Here is a 16,339-nt window from a genome sequence, read left to right as displayed (position 1 = left end):
ACCTTTTGCTGGGGGGGGCGGCATTTTCTGAACTTTCCCAATCACTGGAAAATAACCAGAGGCACAACATTTTATCCTGGATGGAAAAATGTATGCAAATACTCACCCGCTCCTTGCTGTCTTCCGACAAGGATGTCTGCTCCTGCCATGCAGCCCATGCCCAGAATGCAGACCACAATGCCGATGAAGTGCACTGCTTTGTACCGGACCAAGAGGAAGAACCAAGAAAGTAATATCACGACTGGAATCACAAAACAATCTAGGAGCTGTAAGAAAAAGAGAGTAACAACTTCAAAGAAAAGCACAGAGGTGCATATCACTCCCAACAGAGATTATAGGGTCAGAACAGAACAGAAATTGACAGAAATAACCTACTCTAGGAGAAATACAGTATAATGGCTCCAGGACAAAACTGAAAAACTTGCAAGGGCTTCACCACACCAGGCTTTTTATCCTGCAACTTACTGTGGCTTCTGTTTCTGGATTCTTTGCAGGATTTAAATCAGTTCTTTGCACAGCTGGTTTTTCTTTTACTGCCTAACACTACTTGCCATTTACACTGGTGGGTGGAGCCTAGCAGGATGTTATCAGATGTCAGCAGCGCTGTACGCCCACTGTCCACCCCCTCTGGGGTAGTCCCCCCCTCGGCCTGAACTTTTCCATTTCAACTTCCTTGCCTCCCCTTTTCATTTCTACTGCCTCTGATCCCTATGTCAGCAACTTCTATATACAATTCACAGTATGTTCGCAACTTCAGAAGCCTGCTCTCCCTGCCCGCCCCAACGTGCGCAAGTCAGTATTGTCCTTGTAAAAAAAGCAGTAACACTTTTCTTGTTTGAGTATATACTGGGAGAGGGGATTGAGTGGAAAGGGGTTTCAACACTGTGGGCATTCCGAGCAGCAGCGGTCTCTGCCATGCTGTACCAGTGAAACACCAGGATACTGCACTTCCGAAGTTCCCGATGTTGTTCCCAGGAGCGGAATGGCGAAGGGGTTGGAGGTCAAGGGAGGTGTAGGAGGGTGACACTCCCACCCAATCATCGTCAATAGGCGATGTCAACACCACACTGCCCAACACCTGCATACACAAAGCATGTTGTAGTGCGATGTCAGCGATATATGGGTGAGTGGTGAAGGATCCGTTGTGCAGCTGCAAATAATATCGCATTTTTGGCAGACAGAAATATCACAGGGGAAACGGGGAAGGTGTGGGACAGCTGCTGCAGGACAACAACGTTGTGTATTGCATGCAAGAAGTACCGTGAATGAAGAATGACAATCGCACCAAAACAACAACAACAACAAAATGTGAAGGAGCCCCAAATGTCGCCTACTTGTCAAACAGAATTGCCATGGATTCTGTCTTGGATTACCTGGATAAGGGACTAGCTATCTTAAAAACAGATAACCTATGGATATCCTAAGGAATTGGTATATTTCTTGAGATATTTAGTTTGTCTTGTAACAGTGTATGGGATAAATGAATAAACTTTCACTTGCTTTGGCTATTCATCAGGCTGCTGAATTGTTTCTCAGCTGATGTTTGAGACAAGAATAAAAACACAAGAGTCACTTCTGCATTTGGTTTTTAATGTTATAGAGCAGGGGTAGGAAGAAGATAGATCTCCAGAAGTTTGGATTTCAACTTCCAGAAGCCCTGCCAGCATGGCCAATGATCAGGAATGGTGGGAGCTGAAATCCAAAACATCTGGATATCTAGCAAAGGGCTGGATGCACTGAATCTTGACAGAACCCATAAGCTAAGCAGGGTCAGCCCTGGTTAGTACGTGGATGGGAGGCCGCCTGGGAATCAGGCTTCCTACATTAAGCAGGGGGTTGGACTTTATGGTCTTATAGGCCCCTTCCAACCCTATGATTCTATGTTTATGTCTATTTTCTGCCCACCCCTGCTGTAGAGTGTGAGGATCCCCCAAGAGGCTGAGTCAACAGAAAAGGCAAGAAAGAAGTAGTTGAAGAGATAAACCAGGAAAGGACCAAAAAAAGGAGCACAACTGAGGCGCTGGATTCGTGAAAGTAAAGATGACAAGGAACAAATGCCCCCTTCTGCAGGGCAAGGCCACCTATCGACCAAGCAATCCAACCCATACTATGCCAAGACCAAGTCTATGGCAGCAGAGAAGCAAATTTTTTTTGCTATGAGCCAAGCTCCTTTTGTTCACTAGACAACGTGACTCAGGGTAGTGGTGGGGAAGGGACCCCATTCAGACTTGAGTCCACACTGATCACCCCAAAGTGTACATACACCCCCCCTGCATCCATTGATCCATCCTAAAGGACATTTTATTGGGCTCAGCTTCAACTGGAATTATGAAAAAGCCAAAACTTTTAAACTCCCATTAACAGACCGGTGTCACTTACTTCACTGAGTCTGTGCTGTAGAATAAAGACCATAGCTAGAGATGTCAGCAGGAGTCAGCCATGCATGTGTGGCAGGTAATGTTTTTTTCCCCCTTCAGAAACTTAATTACTTAGTTAAGAACTGATTCAACCAGAATCCTTTTTCAAACACTTCATCATTCCTTGACTAAAAGCCCAGAGTTCATATAGCAAAGTGGTTAAAACCATGAGCTATGAAGTAAGTTATGAATCTTACCAAGCGACCCTCAGCAAGTCTCTATCTCTCAGCCTCAGCTCTCTGTGTTTAATATGGGAAAAATAATGCTGCCTATTTTAAAGGGTTGATGTAAAAATGTCTGAATCATGTATGTGATGTGTTTTTAGCACTTAACATTTCCATATAAATACTTATAATATTTATATCTTTGCTCAGTATATCAGAAAAAATATGAGAACACTAATTGAAGAGAAGGCTTAGGTCAAAATGTACTAAAAAAAAATCTGGAATTAATCTTATTTCTACAGGGAAGGAGAAATAATTTATAGCCAGACAAGACCTTTCCCCCTCCATTTGAGCCATAAGCCATCAAACTGTATGAAACAATGTCAGTTTCTGACAGAATAACAATTATGGAGGGAACAACCATGGAGTGAATGGAAGTAGCATTTTGAATCAGAAAAATGGCATAGGATATGCCAAGGAATTGAGGGCTTAAGCAGTCCCCAGAAACACAGGGGAAAAGAAGAGAATCATTAATGGGGGAGCTCTGGGCTGCAAGCAGCTTCTGTGTTTAAAATAAGAGCCTTTATTCAAAAAGGCATTTCTATGCCTCTCTGAGGCAAAAATGGCCTCAAGCATCCCTCAGTGCTGTTCTTGGGATTTGAGAGAAAGTAACGCTGAACTGCAGACCGGAAGGTTGGCAGGACAGCAGTTCGAGACCCGAGTGCTGCGTGACGGGAGTGAGCTCCCGTCTTCAGTCCCAGCTCCTGCCAACCTAGCAGTTCGAAAGCAAGAAATTGCAAGTAGATAAATAGGCACCGCCTCGGCGGGAAAGGTAGCAGCGTTCCGTGCACCTCGGTGTTCAGTCATGCCGGCCACATGACCACGGAAGCGTCTTCGGACAGCGCTGGCTCTTCGGCTTAGAAACGGGGATGAGCACCGCACCCTAGAGTCGGACACGACTGGTTCGGGACATTTCCTTTTCCTAACCATAAGTCACTGATAGAAGTGGGGCAGATATATTACAATTGTACATTTTTTTTAAGCTTTGAAAGTTATAAAATAGAGAACTTAAAGCACAGTAAATTAACTGTCATTTTTTTTTAGAATGACCACATTATATGGGAAATTATGTTTTTGGTTAGGAAGCATGGGATTTTCATAGTTCAAAAAAATTCCCAGCTTCACATCCCAAGCCTCAAGAGATACAAACAACAGAAAAGTATTGATGCTGAATGAACAGCACTGCTTTATTATATGTGAAGTGAAGAGAAAGAAAAATATTGATTTCAGGTAAGCTCTTGACAAAATATGGAAGGCTTTTTTAAGCTATGTGGGAGGGGGAAATAAGAATTCTTGTGTCTGTCTTGTAGAATTATTTGTGGCAAGCATGAAAATGTAACAATTGAATTCAGTTTTGGTTTACCAAAATGATGAATTTGCACATTTGCCATTATCAGAAAAGTTTTTGGTTATAGTAAAAACTAAAGACATGGCTGTAGAGGCTTTATGGCGGAGATAGCTAGCCTTTTTGGCAAGTGAGCCACAAGCCAAGTGCCACTCCAGTGAACATAACAGTACATATACAGCCATCCATGCCATGGACTCATTTTTGGCTCTAGTCACCTGAGACAGGGAGCGGGCACCAGAACAGCATGGGAGAGGAAGCCAGGCAGGCAGGAGGGTAAGCCAATAGGCCCTGCCCTTCCTGCCAGGACTGCCATAATCTCCTGCTGCCTGTGCCATTTGTGGCACCTCTGCTGTATAATCTATTTCTCTGCCTGTGCTGAAAAATTATGCTGAGGGTTAGTGGGACAAGCTCATATTTTGACAAGCTCTCCATTTTTTGAGCTTTACAGATGGTATGAAACAGCCATGTGTTACATGGTGTCTAGAAACATTTGAGGTGGTGAAATAACACACCCAATCTACCAAAATTACAATCATGTGGATGTGCTTATCTCCAGACTAGGGGCGTCTCTACACCTCCAGTTTATTGCACATTCATGATTGGCCACTCACTGAATCGTGCGGGTCCATTACATGAGGTTGTCATCGTCCAGTCATTATCCTACCATTTCCACCCACCTATCTTGTGTTTTCCTCAAACGGAAAAAATGTGGTATTTTTCCAAATATGCGCAAATGCATATTTGACCTCCCCGTGTATTTCTCCCCTAGTGTGAATGAACCACTCTGTGTTGGAGGCTGTGGGCAGTTGTTTTGTGTTGTTGGGGGTGTGGTCATGATGGTGAAGGTGGTGATGATGGTCTGTGGGGTGTTTCGCCTTCCTGTGCCTGCACCCCTTTGGGTCCTTGCCATTTTTGGCCTGCAGCATTCTGAACAAGGCAGCAGAGCAGCAGGTTGGCAAAGCGGTGTGCTGGCCTTCTGATCTGCCAGGACGCCCGCCTGCTGTGAATTACTAGTGAGTAAATGGCTGAGTAAACAGCAGAAATTGTCAAAAACACTGAATGGGAGCACCACACAGAGCCAGTGTGGTGTGGTGGCTGCAGTGTTGGACTGGGAGCTGGGAGATCCGGGTTCTAGTCCCCACTCAGCCATGGAAGCTCACTGGGTGACTTTGGGCCAGTCACAGACTCTCAGCCCAACCTACCTCACAGGGTTGTTGTTGTGAGGATAAAATGGAGAGGAGGAGGATAACGTAAGCCGCCTTGGGTTCCTTTGCAAGAGGAAAAAAGGCGGGATATAAATGCAATAAAATAAAATAAAAATAAAAATAAAAAATGGGGAGGCAGGGAGATCGGTGGGGGAACTTTCTGCATGTCAGTCCCCATCCACCAGTAATCTGCAAGGGGAGGGAAAGGGGCAGGACCCAGGGAGGAGCTGTTGCTACACCCCGAGTGCGTGTAATGCTTTTTTGCGGAAAGGTGGCGATGTCTCTGAGCGGCATCACCACCCCCGTGAGAAGGAAAGAAACGAAAAATAACATGACGGGGACAGCCATCTAAAGAGAACAACCCAGTCCTGCAATGATACTGGATGGGGAAAGAACTGGCATTGATGTGGAATTCTCCTCCTGTATGATGGAGCCCAGGTGGACAGGTGAGAATGAGGACTAAACAACACGCTATATTACATACGTAGCATGCAGCTGATCCTTGCTTTCTTTTTTTACCACAGAGTAAGCATACACATGGGTAGGGGAGGATGAAACCTTTCTACCAAGTCACTCCCCCCCACCACTAAATTTGCTCCTTCTGCCCCCATATAGGACCCCAAAGGGGAAAAACCATTGACACCAATTGAGATTTTCCTTTTTTTAAGGCCCTGCTTTGGGTGGGAGGACAAATTTAGGGGAGGACAGTAGCTGGGTAGGAAGGTTTAATTCTCCCCTATCTGTGCACGGTGGTCCTGATCCCGATAGGGGACCCATATGCTACTATTGGGTAATGCAAGGATCAGTTGTACACTACATATTTAACGCAGAGTGTAGTTTAGCTTTGAGTGCGACATTTAAGGTGCATCTTCTTTGTTTTACCTAATTTGGGGAGGGGCAAATATTTTCTTTAATATAAGGGGATGCACTGGATCAAGTGTGAGAGGAGAACCACCAGTCTAATCTGGGAAACGACTGTCTGAGAGATGGAAGAGAAGGTCTCTTACTGTTCACACAACAGGGCTTAATGGAACCATGGCAGTCACTATATTCTTTCTTTAGGTATCTGAGGATTTCTTATTGACAACTAACTGCTTCTTCCTTTTATTGGACTGGGCATCCCAGCTAACATATGCACGTTGGGTCTAGGATCCTATTGACAACCTGGGCCAAGATGGCAGCAACAAGAAGGACAACCCTCACTCCCTGAATTCCTGTCATGGTGAAATTTGAATTCTCATTTTTAGAACTGCGTAATACTGGGGCTGGTTTCTCATAGACTGGAGCCTAATGATTGTAAGGTCCAAAGTATACCTAAACAAGATCAGATGAGATGAGGTACCATTGGCATGGGAATTAGCCAGCTCATTTTGTAGGAGTATCACATGGGTGATACTTAAAGGAGTATCACCCATGTGATACTCCTTTAAAATATTCCTGCATTGGCATGGGATGCAACCACTCTGCATCTAATCCCATCAGGCCAAAGTCACACTTGGAATTGAAGTCAGTTGCTATTTCACAACTCAAGGAAAACAGCTGTGGAAGTACTGCCTGGCTATATGATCCTCTGAGGTATTTTAATGGCTCTTGGGTTACACATTCTCAATAATAATAAAAGTTAATTAAGAAAAGCCAACACATACTTTAAATTAGATTTGAATAAAGCTCAGAAGCTCTCTTCCTAAAAAAGACATAAGAAAAATAATGAGTTAGGCTGTTCTCCATCCTTCCTGCCTGATAAAGTGAAGCCTTTTTAAGTCCCATTTATTTCCATGGGAAGAAAAATCAGTATGTATGATCCAGCTAACAAGATTATTTACACCTGTTTTTTAAGGCACACTTGTTATGATTACAAATTTACAGTATTTATCAAATGCCTTCACTCCTTAGGCAACCAGTTTCTATTACTCAGATGTGAACGGCACTGTCAAGGACAGAAGTACAAGGAGCAGTTAGCATTTTATAGAAATCGCTTTTGTTTTTGAAGAGAAAATCGAACAGCTGTTTGAATTATATGTTTTCCTACGCATAGTGAGCAGAAAACCTGTAAAAAGGAAAGTTTGAGCAAGGGGGTTGGAATTGGGTTGAAATTAGTGCCTTCCTCTTCTGGAAATGCTAGATACTTCAGTTGTCATGCCCAGTTTATTAAATCCTTTCCCCAGTGACAACAGTCTTATTTTGGCATACGCTGTCGTGGTCACTGTCCACTTCATCAGTGGACATTGTCCACAAAAGCTTATGCCAAAATAAATTTCTTAGTCTTACGGTGGCCCAAGACTGTTGTTTTTGCTGCAACAGACTAACATGGCTACTCCTCTGGAAATTTCTCCAGTGAGCCCCTCTTGGCACCTACTTTGCTCTCTTTTTATTCTCCCAGGCTTTTAATTGTTAGTATGAAGATGGCATTTTACTTCTGCTAGTTTTATCTCGTTTTTAACTTTTCTGTCACTGTTATCGTACTGTTTTGTTGGATTTCTCTTACTCGTGTGAGCTTCCCTGAGGATATTTATATTAAAAGGGTGATAAACTGATTGATTGACTCACTGAATGACTGAACAGATGCAAACATAAAAAAGGTTGGGGACAGCAAAGGTAATATGTTCCCATAAATCCAAATTAGCTATTATGGCACAAGTGGCACTAAATCCATTTAGAGATTAAAAGAAAGATGCAGGATGTGTATGGAATAATATTAAGGAATCCAGGGCCTGTCAAATAGCCAGGGCCAGCATCAAAAGTGGGCATGGTTGGGCACTGGCCAAGAGCCCACATCCCAGCAGGAGTCCTCTAACAAGAGTTTCCTGGAGTTGTTCCTCCTCTTCACGTTGCAACTGTTATGGACATCTGCAATAGGCCTTATTGAGGCCCAGTGAAGGTTGGGCCTGGGTATCTTTACTGTGGAATTTTCGAATGTGTACATGGCCACCCACACCCCCTCTCTCCGAGAAATGTAAGATCTATGAAGTTCTGAAAAGCAGTTTGCCTAACCAGCAAAAATTTCTATATGTGAACAAGACAAATAGGGAACTGCCTGTATGTCACCATACTCCAGACAGGCCAGCCAATGGTTTAAGAACTTGTGGTTAAGCTAGACGTCCTTTTTAGTCAACCAGCATTCTGCACATGATCAGGTGGCTGTGTAATCAATGTCCTAATAAAAAGCTAGTGGTGTCTAGCATGCAGGGAGGAGTTTATTTCACTGTGCATAGAGTGAACTCCTCCCGCTGCAGCGTTTTCTCTCTATCAAATAAAGGTGTGTTGTTACCTGGAAGTGTCTTCGATCGTTGGCCAGGACACAACCTGCTTATTCACCTCCTTCTCACCCTGGCCCAGACAAAGGTGATGGTGAGAAGGAGAAGCAGTAGATTCCACTGACAACTTGCTCAGTGGATCTCTGCTTGTCAAGTAAGCAAGTGGTAGCAATGATGAGAAAGAGGATAAGGAGCAATAGCAGCTAGTGATAATGGCAGTGGGAAGGTTGACTCATTGGGGCTATTCACACAAAATGCTAACCTACACTCAGTGGTTGAGTGTGGGTTGTTGTTGAACTGTAGATTATTTGTTGAACTGTGGATTAGCATGTTGTCTGAACCCAGGACATTTTTCATAGTGTGGCTTGTTAACCATGCAGTGTAAGCCCACCCTGAACAACCCAACAACAAACCATGGGTTCTCAAGGTGGCTTGTTCAAGAAAAATAAGCCACACTGCATGGTTAATAAGCCACCCTGAGGAAAATGTCCTGGGTTCAGACAACATGCTAACACACAGTTCAACAAACAACCTCACAGTTCAACAACAACCCTCGGGTTAGTGTGCTGTGTGAACCCAGTCACTGAAGAAGGGGATCTGTTGTGGGTGTCTTGCCTGTGGGCCCTCAAAAAGCTGAAGCTGTCACTGTAAATACTTAGCTGTTGACATGACATGTGTGAGCTGGTGCATGGGGGATGGAATTGGATCTGGGCCTTTCAAAGGCCAGTGTTAGGCCCCCAGTTATCCAGTCTTCTATTTGTGCTAAGAACTTGAAGTCTGATTCTATACAATCTTGAATGACAAGTAAGAGAACCAAGGAGGGGAGGTAGCCTTTAGTACAACAAATGCTTTGGACATTTGTCCCCAGTAAATGCATTCATTCCTGAGAAATTTATTTAGAGTATAAATCAAATATATAGTGGCAACACCCAACCAGACACAAAGTATAGGCATTTGCAAATTCCCTATGGGCTGAATTGTTATAATTTTATATTAAATGATGCTTTAAATCGGTAACTTAACTGCAGGGTATGAGACACATATTATGTCCATTAACATAATCCGACACACATTGCTAAGCATTTGTAAAGACACTGTTAGTTCTGTTCATTATCTTGAACAGTAGCAACCCACATTACTTTGTTCATCTATTTTTGAGTTGGTTGCATTTTTATTTTTTTGCAGAAGAGAGACAACCCCCACCACCTTGAAGGTACAATCCATAACCTTGAAAATTAATGGGATTTCTTCCATTAACCAGTCAGATGTGGAATGCACCCTAACTCTGCAAAATAAAAGGCTGTTCACTCCTTTTTGCTTTTCAATTAACCACAATAGAGAAAGAGAATAGGCAAATTATACTAAGCACTTTCCAGCATATGTCTCCGCCTGTCCTGCCTAATATATCTCGTCTCCTCAACAGCTAAATTTAATACTATTAAAATAAGGGTGATATGATTGTTTTTTTACATAGTAGAATGGCCGTTTTCTCAAGCCATTAAGGAACAGCTCATTTAAAGTAATAGAATTGCTATTGTATTGATGATGTCTGTGCATAACGCTGCATATAAAGCTATTCCAAAAGCCATGCGGCTGCTTTCTGCCTTATAATAGTGTTCATATCCACCTGCTTAATAGAGCAAAGCTGTTATATAGTAATTTGGCTGACCAGAGTGTAGCCTACTTGCTGGGCACTAACATAGTCACCTGCTTCCAGTGCCATTTTTCTGTGTGCAGATCCACAGAAGCCCAGGCATAAGAACTGGTTTGGGGAAAGGACGTACGGTATATGTCTAACGCAAGATGCTCCTATATTGTGCAGTGGGGAGTGGGACAGCTCTCTCAGGGCTCCTTCACACCGGGCTTTTATCCTGCGATTGAGATTGCTCCTTCACGGAAGTTTGTGGGCTCTTTACATGACGCAGTGACCCTGCCATGACCCTCCTGCACTAAATGCCCTTTGTTCCATTTTTAAATAGATCGCAGATAATGGGCTATCAAATTACCCCATTGTGTTCCGCTTCAGTTTCCTCCATCCAATGTCCAAAGAGTTAAAGCGGCAAGAAGAGGAGCAACATCAATGAAAGCTAATGGAAGACTCAGATATGGGGAGAAGGAGTGGGGAAGGGGAGCGTGTGTAAAGGGAGTCAGTTGTGATCCTGCATTTAAAACAGAAGCAGAAAGCCTCATTTTAAATGCAGGGTTTTAGGCTAGTGTAGAAATGCCCTTGTTGAGAAGTTCACTGCTATCAGTACCTGCAGAATTAAGCTTCTGGCAGTTACAATCATCTGTTGGGAATAGGGGAGAGAAGGAAGGAGCAAGGGCTCTCTCCAGTCATAGTGTTATAGTCAGGGCTACAGAAATGTGGGTTAGCCTTAGAACCAACCAAACATTTGTGGTTGTTCAGATCCTGCCCTTCCCCTAAAAGGATGGGCTATTGTCTGCTCCGAGGTCCTCCAAAACACAGCACAATTGCTGGGATTATTGTGTCTATTTTGCATATTCAAGCCACAACCCCAGCTTGTCATGTCGTGTGAGCCTGGTGAGGGAGGGGTGTTGGTGTAGTTAACAAACCACCCACAACCCACTGGCTGTTTTAGGGTTGTGGATGGCTTGTGCCACAACCCACTGTGGCTAAATGGTCTGATGGAATACTTGCCATGGAAAGCAGAACTGTGGAGCTCTGCTATATCAGTATTGTTTATTATAATCACAACTATATTTGAGTACTCAGTTTGAAGCATGCAGATGCAGAGGGTAGGAAACAGGTGCTTTGGGCATGGTAGGCTTGCCATATTCATCCCCTGAGGTCAAGATAAGTCCTTCAATGGGGGAGAGGAGGAGGAGGGGCAGGGCTAGCTTGGGACAAAGAACAACATGGCCCCCCCGCCATTCCATGTACAGAAGTTGAACAGACTCGAAACTGAATGTTACTTCAGCATTGGTGACAGGGCTGTGGCCTACACACACTAGCTTAGGGGGCACAGGTCAGGCTGTGTGACACACTTTGTCCTTCAACACCTCACTGCTGCTCCCTCTAATGGGAAGGCTGGCCCTGGGAAGCGGGAGAGAAAGATGGCAAATAACCCCTTCCGCTCTGTGCTCTGTCTTTCCCTGTGACTTTCTAGTGGGTTAATACATGTCATTGTTATTTATAACTAGACCTCTGCACAAATGGCCTCTTGAAACTCTCCACCGTAGTTGTGAGCAGAGAAATTTGGGAGACAATTTTACTGAATTTCTCCAGGGGGAGGAGAAATTCTCAACAGTTTCTCCCAGGTAGGGTTCACCATTTTTAGGGCTTGTAGAACAGCTTCTTTCTTTTTTTCCTAAGGGGCTTGGGGATTTTCGTGCTGCAACAACATCAACTCTCTTGGCATGCTGGCCCCCAGTTTGCATCCACCACAATGCAGGTGGGGGCAGTGTTGTGTCCAGCTCCAGGGATGAGGTGGAGCTAGTGCTCGGCCAAAAATCTGTCCTCCGATTTCCTGAAAGTTTTCTCCCCCCATGAAAGAGGCTTCCTTTGTTCTGCCTCATTCAAGATGTTTTATAATTTATTTTTGTGGCGTTTTTTTGTACCCAATTACAGCTAGCCTCCCAGGCTACCTGCACGTCGTGATCTGAAAAAGGCCTATGGAAGGAATTACCTCATGGCACCTTAAACTGGGCTTTCATTGAAGTGTAGGAAGCTGAGGAGCCTACAGGTGGCCAGAGAAAAGATTGTACAATGAAAGACAGGACACTGGTGCCCACTCCTCAGCCACCTCCTAAGTAAGGTAAGCCCAAGAAGCCCAAATCCAACCCATGAGAAATTCTCCAAAATTTCTTCACCATTGAATTTCATTTCGAAAGCAATTTCTCTTCAATCAAATTGAATGAGAATAGTGGAAAAAATGTCGAAGAAATTTTCGGCACAGCACTATTTATAACTCCATGACGCCACCACAAGGGGGGCTTAACATCTCTGAGAGTGCCACTTTCTTGTCAAGCAAGATGGTAATAAATCTAGCCACCTTCTCATCCTTCAGGCTCCACAACCCCAGCAATATGCACACAGAGATCTTCAGTACTTGTGGCTCCCTGGCTCAAGACATACACTTACTCTGTTAAGGAATTAAGCATTATACCATGTTCCATTTTACAGGCAGGGATCACTGAGAATGATTGATAACTAGCACAAATTAATCCCAACATCTATGTCAGAGAATTATGCACATCAATCCCATTACACAGCTCCCTCCCTTTTTCTCTCTTAAGTACAGCGCAAAAAAAAAGAGAGTAAAAAGAGGGCTAAACTACATGCTACAGTAAATACTTTGCATGCAAATGATCCTAACTTTCTTTCTTTTTTTTACCTCCAAGTAAGTGTGTGGGGCCTGATCCAGAATGGGACCAATACACTGTAATTCAGTCATGGAGGAAGAGGTTGCTTTCTTTCTCCATGTCTACTTTTCTGGACTTCTGTGCTGTGTAGTGCGGAGATGTCTGCCCTCCTTACCATGCTGCACAGAAACCATCTGGACATAGAGAAAGGGAACAATCTACTTCTATGCTGTGACCCCTTTCCATGCCCTTTCTCTCCACGTCCAGATTGCTGGGCTTCTGTGCTGCATGTGGAGGCAGGGGCTCATTCCTATGCAGCATAGAAGCCCAGTAAACTCCCTAGGAGAAATTGATGAATGAGGATCATTCACTTGCTTACACCCTTTGCAAGAACCCACCTCTGCCTATCTCTGCTGATCCATGACAGTCAGCTGAGGAGGGAGGGCATTTTCATCCCCATCATAGTGCACGTAGTGGGGAGGTTTAAGCTTCCCAGCCCAGCACATCGTGAAGTTTAGCAAGCACTCATTCATTCAGAATATTTATGAATTGCCCCACCACTGCCCACTGAGGAGATTTTTAATAAAACCATAAGCACAACAAAATGCAACAATTTCAAACAGAACTGATAAAATACATAGTAATAAAACAAGAGAACCCTCCAAAATCAAGAAGCAGCATTAATTCCAGAAAGCTCAGTGAAACTATGTTTTTACCAGCCATTTAAAGGCCAAAAACAAGGGAGCCAAGCGAACCTTCTTGGGAAGTGAGTTCCACAGTCAGGGTACTGCTACACAGAAGGCACTATCTCAGGTCCCCATCTGCCTCACCTCTGCAGGAAGTGGGACACTTACAGTCAGGGCCAGAAATATTGGAACAAGGATAACTGTTTTGGCAGTTGGCCTCTGTACACCACCACATTGAAGTTGAAAGGAAACACACCCAGATGGGAGCGAAGTCAGGACTTTCAGCTCTAATTCAAGGGGTTTGACAAAAGTGGGGCACTAACCATTCAGGAAGTACAGCCAGTGGCATACACCGCCCCCCATCGTTGGTGGCTCATAAGTAATGGAACAAACTAACATCATTTCAAACTTGAGGATCGCCTTTAATACCTGGATGAAAATCCTTTGCAGTCAATGACTGCCTGAAGTCTGCAACCCATGGACATGACCAAATGCTGCGTTTCCTCCCTCGAGATGCTTTACCAGGCCTTTACTGCAGCTGCCTTCAGCTGCTGCTTGTTTGTGGGTCTTTCTCACTTCAGTCTTCTCTTCAGTAAGTGAAAAGCATGCTCTATTGGGTTGAGATCAGGTGACTGACTTGGCCATTGAAAAACATCCCACTTCTTTGCCTTCAGAAACTCTTGGGTAGCTTTTGCTGTATGTTTTGGGTCATTATCCATCTGCATTACAAAGTGGCGTCCTATCAGTTTGGCAGCATTCAGCTGAATCTGAGCAGAAAGTATAGCCCTTTGCACTTCAGAATGCACCCTGCTGCTTTTATCAGCAGTCAGGTCATCAATAAACACCAGTGACCCGGGTCCATTGGCAGCCATACATGCCTATGCCATAACACTGCTCCACCATGTTTGACAGATGATATGGTATGCTTTGGATCATGAGCTGTTCCTTTCCTTCTCCATCCTTTTCTCTTCCCATCATTCTGGTACAAGTTAATCTTGGTTTCATCAGTCCAAATAATCTTATTCCAGAACTGGGCAGGCTTTTTTAGGTGTTTGCTGGCAAAGGCTAATCTGGCCTGTCTGTTCTTGAGTGTTACCAGTGGTTTGCACCTTGTTGTGAAGCCTCTGTATTTACATTCATAAAGCCATCTACTCTTGACTGTAGATGTTGACAATGACATGCCTACCTCCTCAAGAGCATTCTTGACCTGGCTAGATGTTGTGAAAGGGTTTCTCTTCATCATGAGCAGAATTCTGCGGTCATCCACTTTAGTTGTCTTCCGTGGTCTGCCAGGCCTTTTGCTGTTGCTGAGCTTGCCAGTTAATTCCTGCTTTTCCAGGATGTTCCAAACTGTTGTATTGGCCACTCCCACTGTTTTTGCTATCTTTCTGACGGGTTTATTTTGTTTCCTCAGCCTAATGATGGCCTCCTTCACTTGCATGGACACCTCTTTGGACCTCATGTTGGGAGTTCCAGTGAACAGCTACCAGATGCAAATGTAACACTGGAGAACCACCTCTAGGCCTTTTATCTGCTTGATTGGTCATGGGGTAGCCACACCTGGCCATGCAGCTGCTTGTCAGCCATTCGTTCCATTACTTATGAGCCACCAACGATGGGGGGGGGGTGTATGCCACTGGCTGTCCTTCCTGAATGGGTAGTGCCCCACTTTTGTCAAATCCCTTGAATTACAGCTGAAAGTCCTGACTTTGCTCCCATCTGGGTGTGTTTCCTTTCAACTTCAATGTGGTGGTGTACAGAGGCCAACTGCCAAAACAGTTATTCTTGTTCCAATATTTCTGGCCCTGACTGTAATAGGGCCTCAGATGAAGAGCACAGGATGGGGACAGGTTCATACAGGAGGCAACAGTCTCTCAGATATCCTTGCCCCAAGCCTTTTAGGGCTTTATAAGAATCAGCACTTTGAACTGAGCTCAGAAATACACAGGAAGCCAATGAAGCTGTTTCAAGACCAGTGTTCTACGGTCTATAAAATGCACACCAGACAAAGTCTGGCCACTGCTTTTTGCACAAGCTGCAGTTTCTGAACACTGCAGTCCCATATGGAGTGTGTTACAGTAATCTAAATGCGAGGTGAGTAAGACATGGATCACAAACTTTGATTTATATGGCTTTGATTTTTTTAAACCGTATGTTGCCCTGGAGCTATTAGCTATAGGATGACTAATAAATAAAACAAACACTCATCATGTGATGCATCGCCCCTTCCAGCTCTACTATTCTATGATTCTATGATCATGATGTTGTGACTGTTTGTAGATGGAGACAAACAGGTAACTATTTTAGATGATTTGTGAGTTTAGAAACATCTGTTGTAGTGTACATGTATCCTCCCAAAAATGCATCCATGCATACATCTGAATCCTTTGAAAAGAGCAACTTTGGGATCAATAGTACACCGAGGGGAAAAAATTGCTGATCTTTACCAATATCAAAGCAAAATGCTGGTCAGCAAGCTCCCACTGGAGCTGATTCTCTGTCATTGATTCTCTCCCCTCCCGATTACCACACTCTGTTGCCACATTTGGGCAACTCATTAGTGCTGCCCCCCAGCAAACTGTGTGAAGATCTTCCCCTCTCCCAGTTGCCACATGTCAGTGATTGGCCCTGAGCTACAATAGCAGCAGTTACAAGAGGGATTAAGATTTAGTCCAGAGCGGGATTTATCATCCGCTACTTCACCTCTTCTAATTGGCAATTTCCCTTCTGGTCATGTCTAATGTGACAGATCTAGGAAAGGCCTATTCTCTACATAACTCCAGGCTGTCACTACAAAAAAGTGCTCAGAAAACCATCCTCCCTTCTGAGCTCTAGGTCGAATAGCTTTGTAGGTGAAGAATACCTGAAACCATCTGCCACAT

The 16,339-nt window shown here is 44.1% G+C and overlaps 1 protein-coding gene across 1 annotated transcript in view; it reads right to left on the bottom strand.

Annotated features, from left to right (window-relative positions):
- Positions 1-16,339, bottom strand: part of SLC35F1 (solute carrier family 35 member F1) — a 348,917-nt gene that overhangs the window by 42,247 nt on the left and 290,331 nt on the right. Inside the window, exon 4 of the mRNA XM_084831493.1 lies at positions 107-266. Within this exon, the coding sequence (XP_084687619.1) occupies positions 107-266 (160 nt within the window). The remainder of the gene's footprint in view (positions 1-106; positions 267-16,339) is intronic.

This window comes from Heloderma suspectum, chromosome 1 (assembly GCF_057233095.1).
Source record: "Heloderma suspectum isolate Gila_16-S chromosome 1, 16-S_ref, whole genome shotgun sequence".
Classification (NCBI taxonomy): Eukaryota; Metazoa; Chordata; class Lepidosauria; order Squamata; family Helodermatidae; genus Heloderma; species Heloderma suspectum.
The sequence above is the reverse complement of the archived record's forward strand: the minus strand, read 5'-3'. Positions and strand labels throughout refer to the sequence as shown.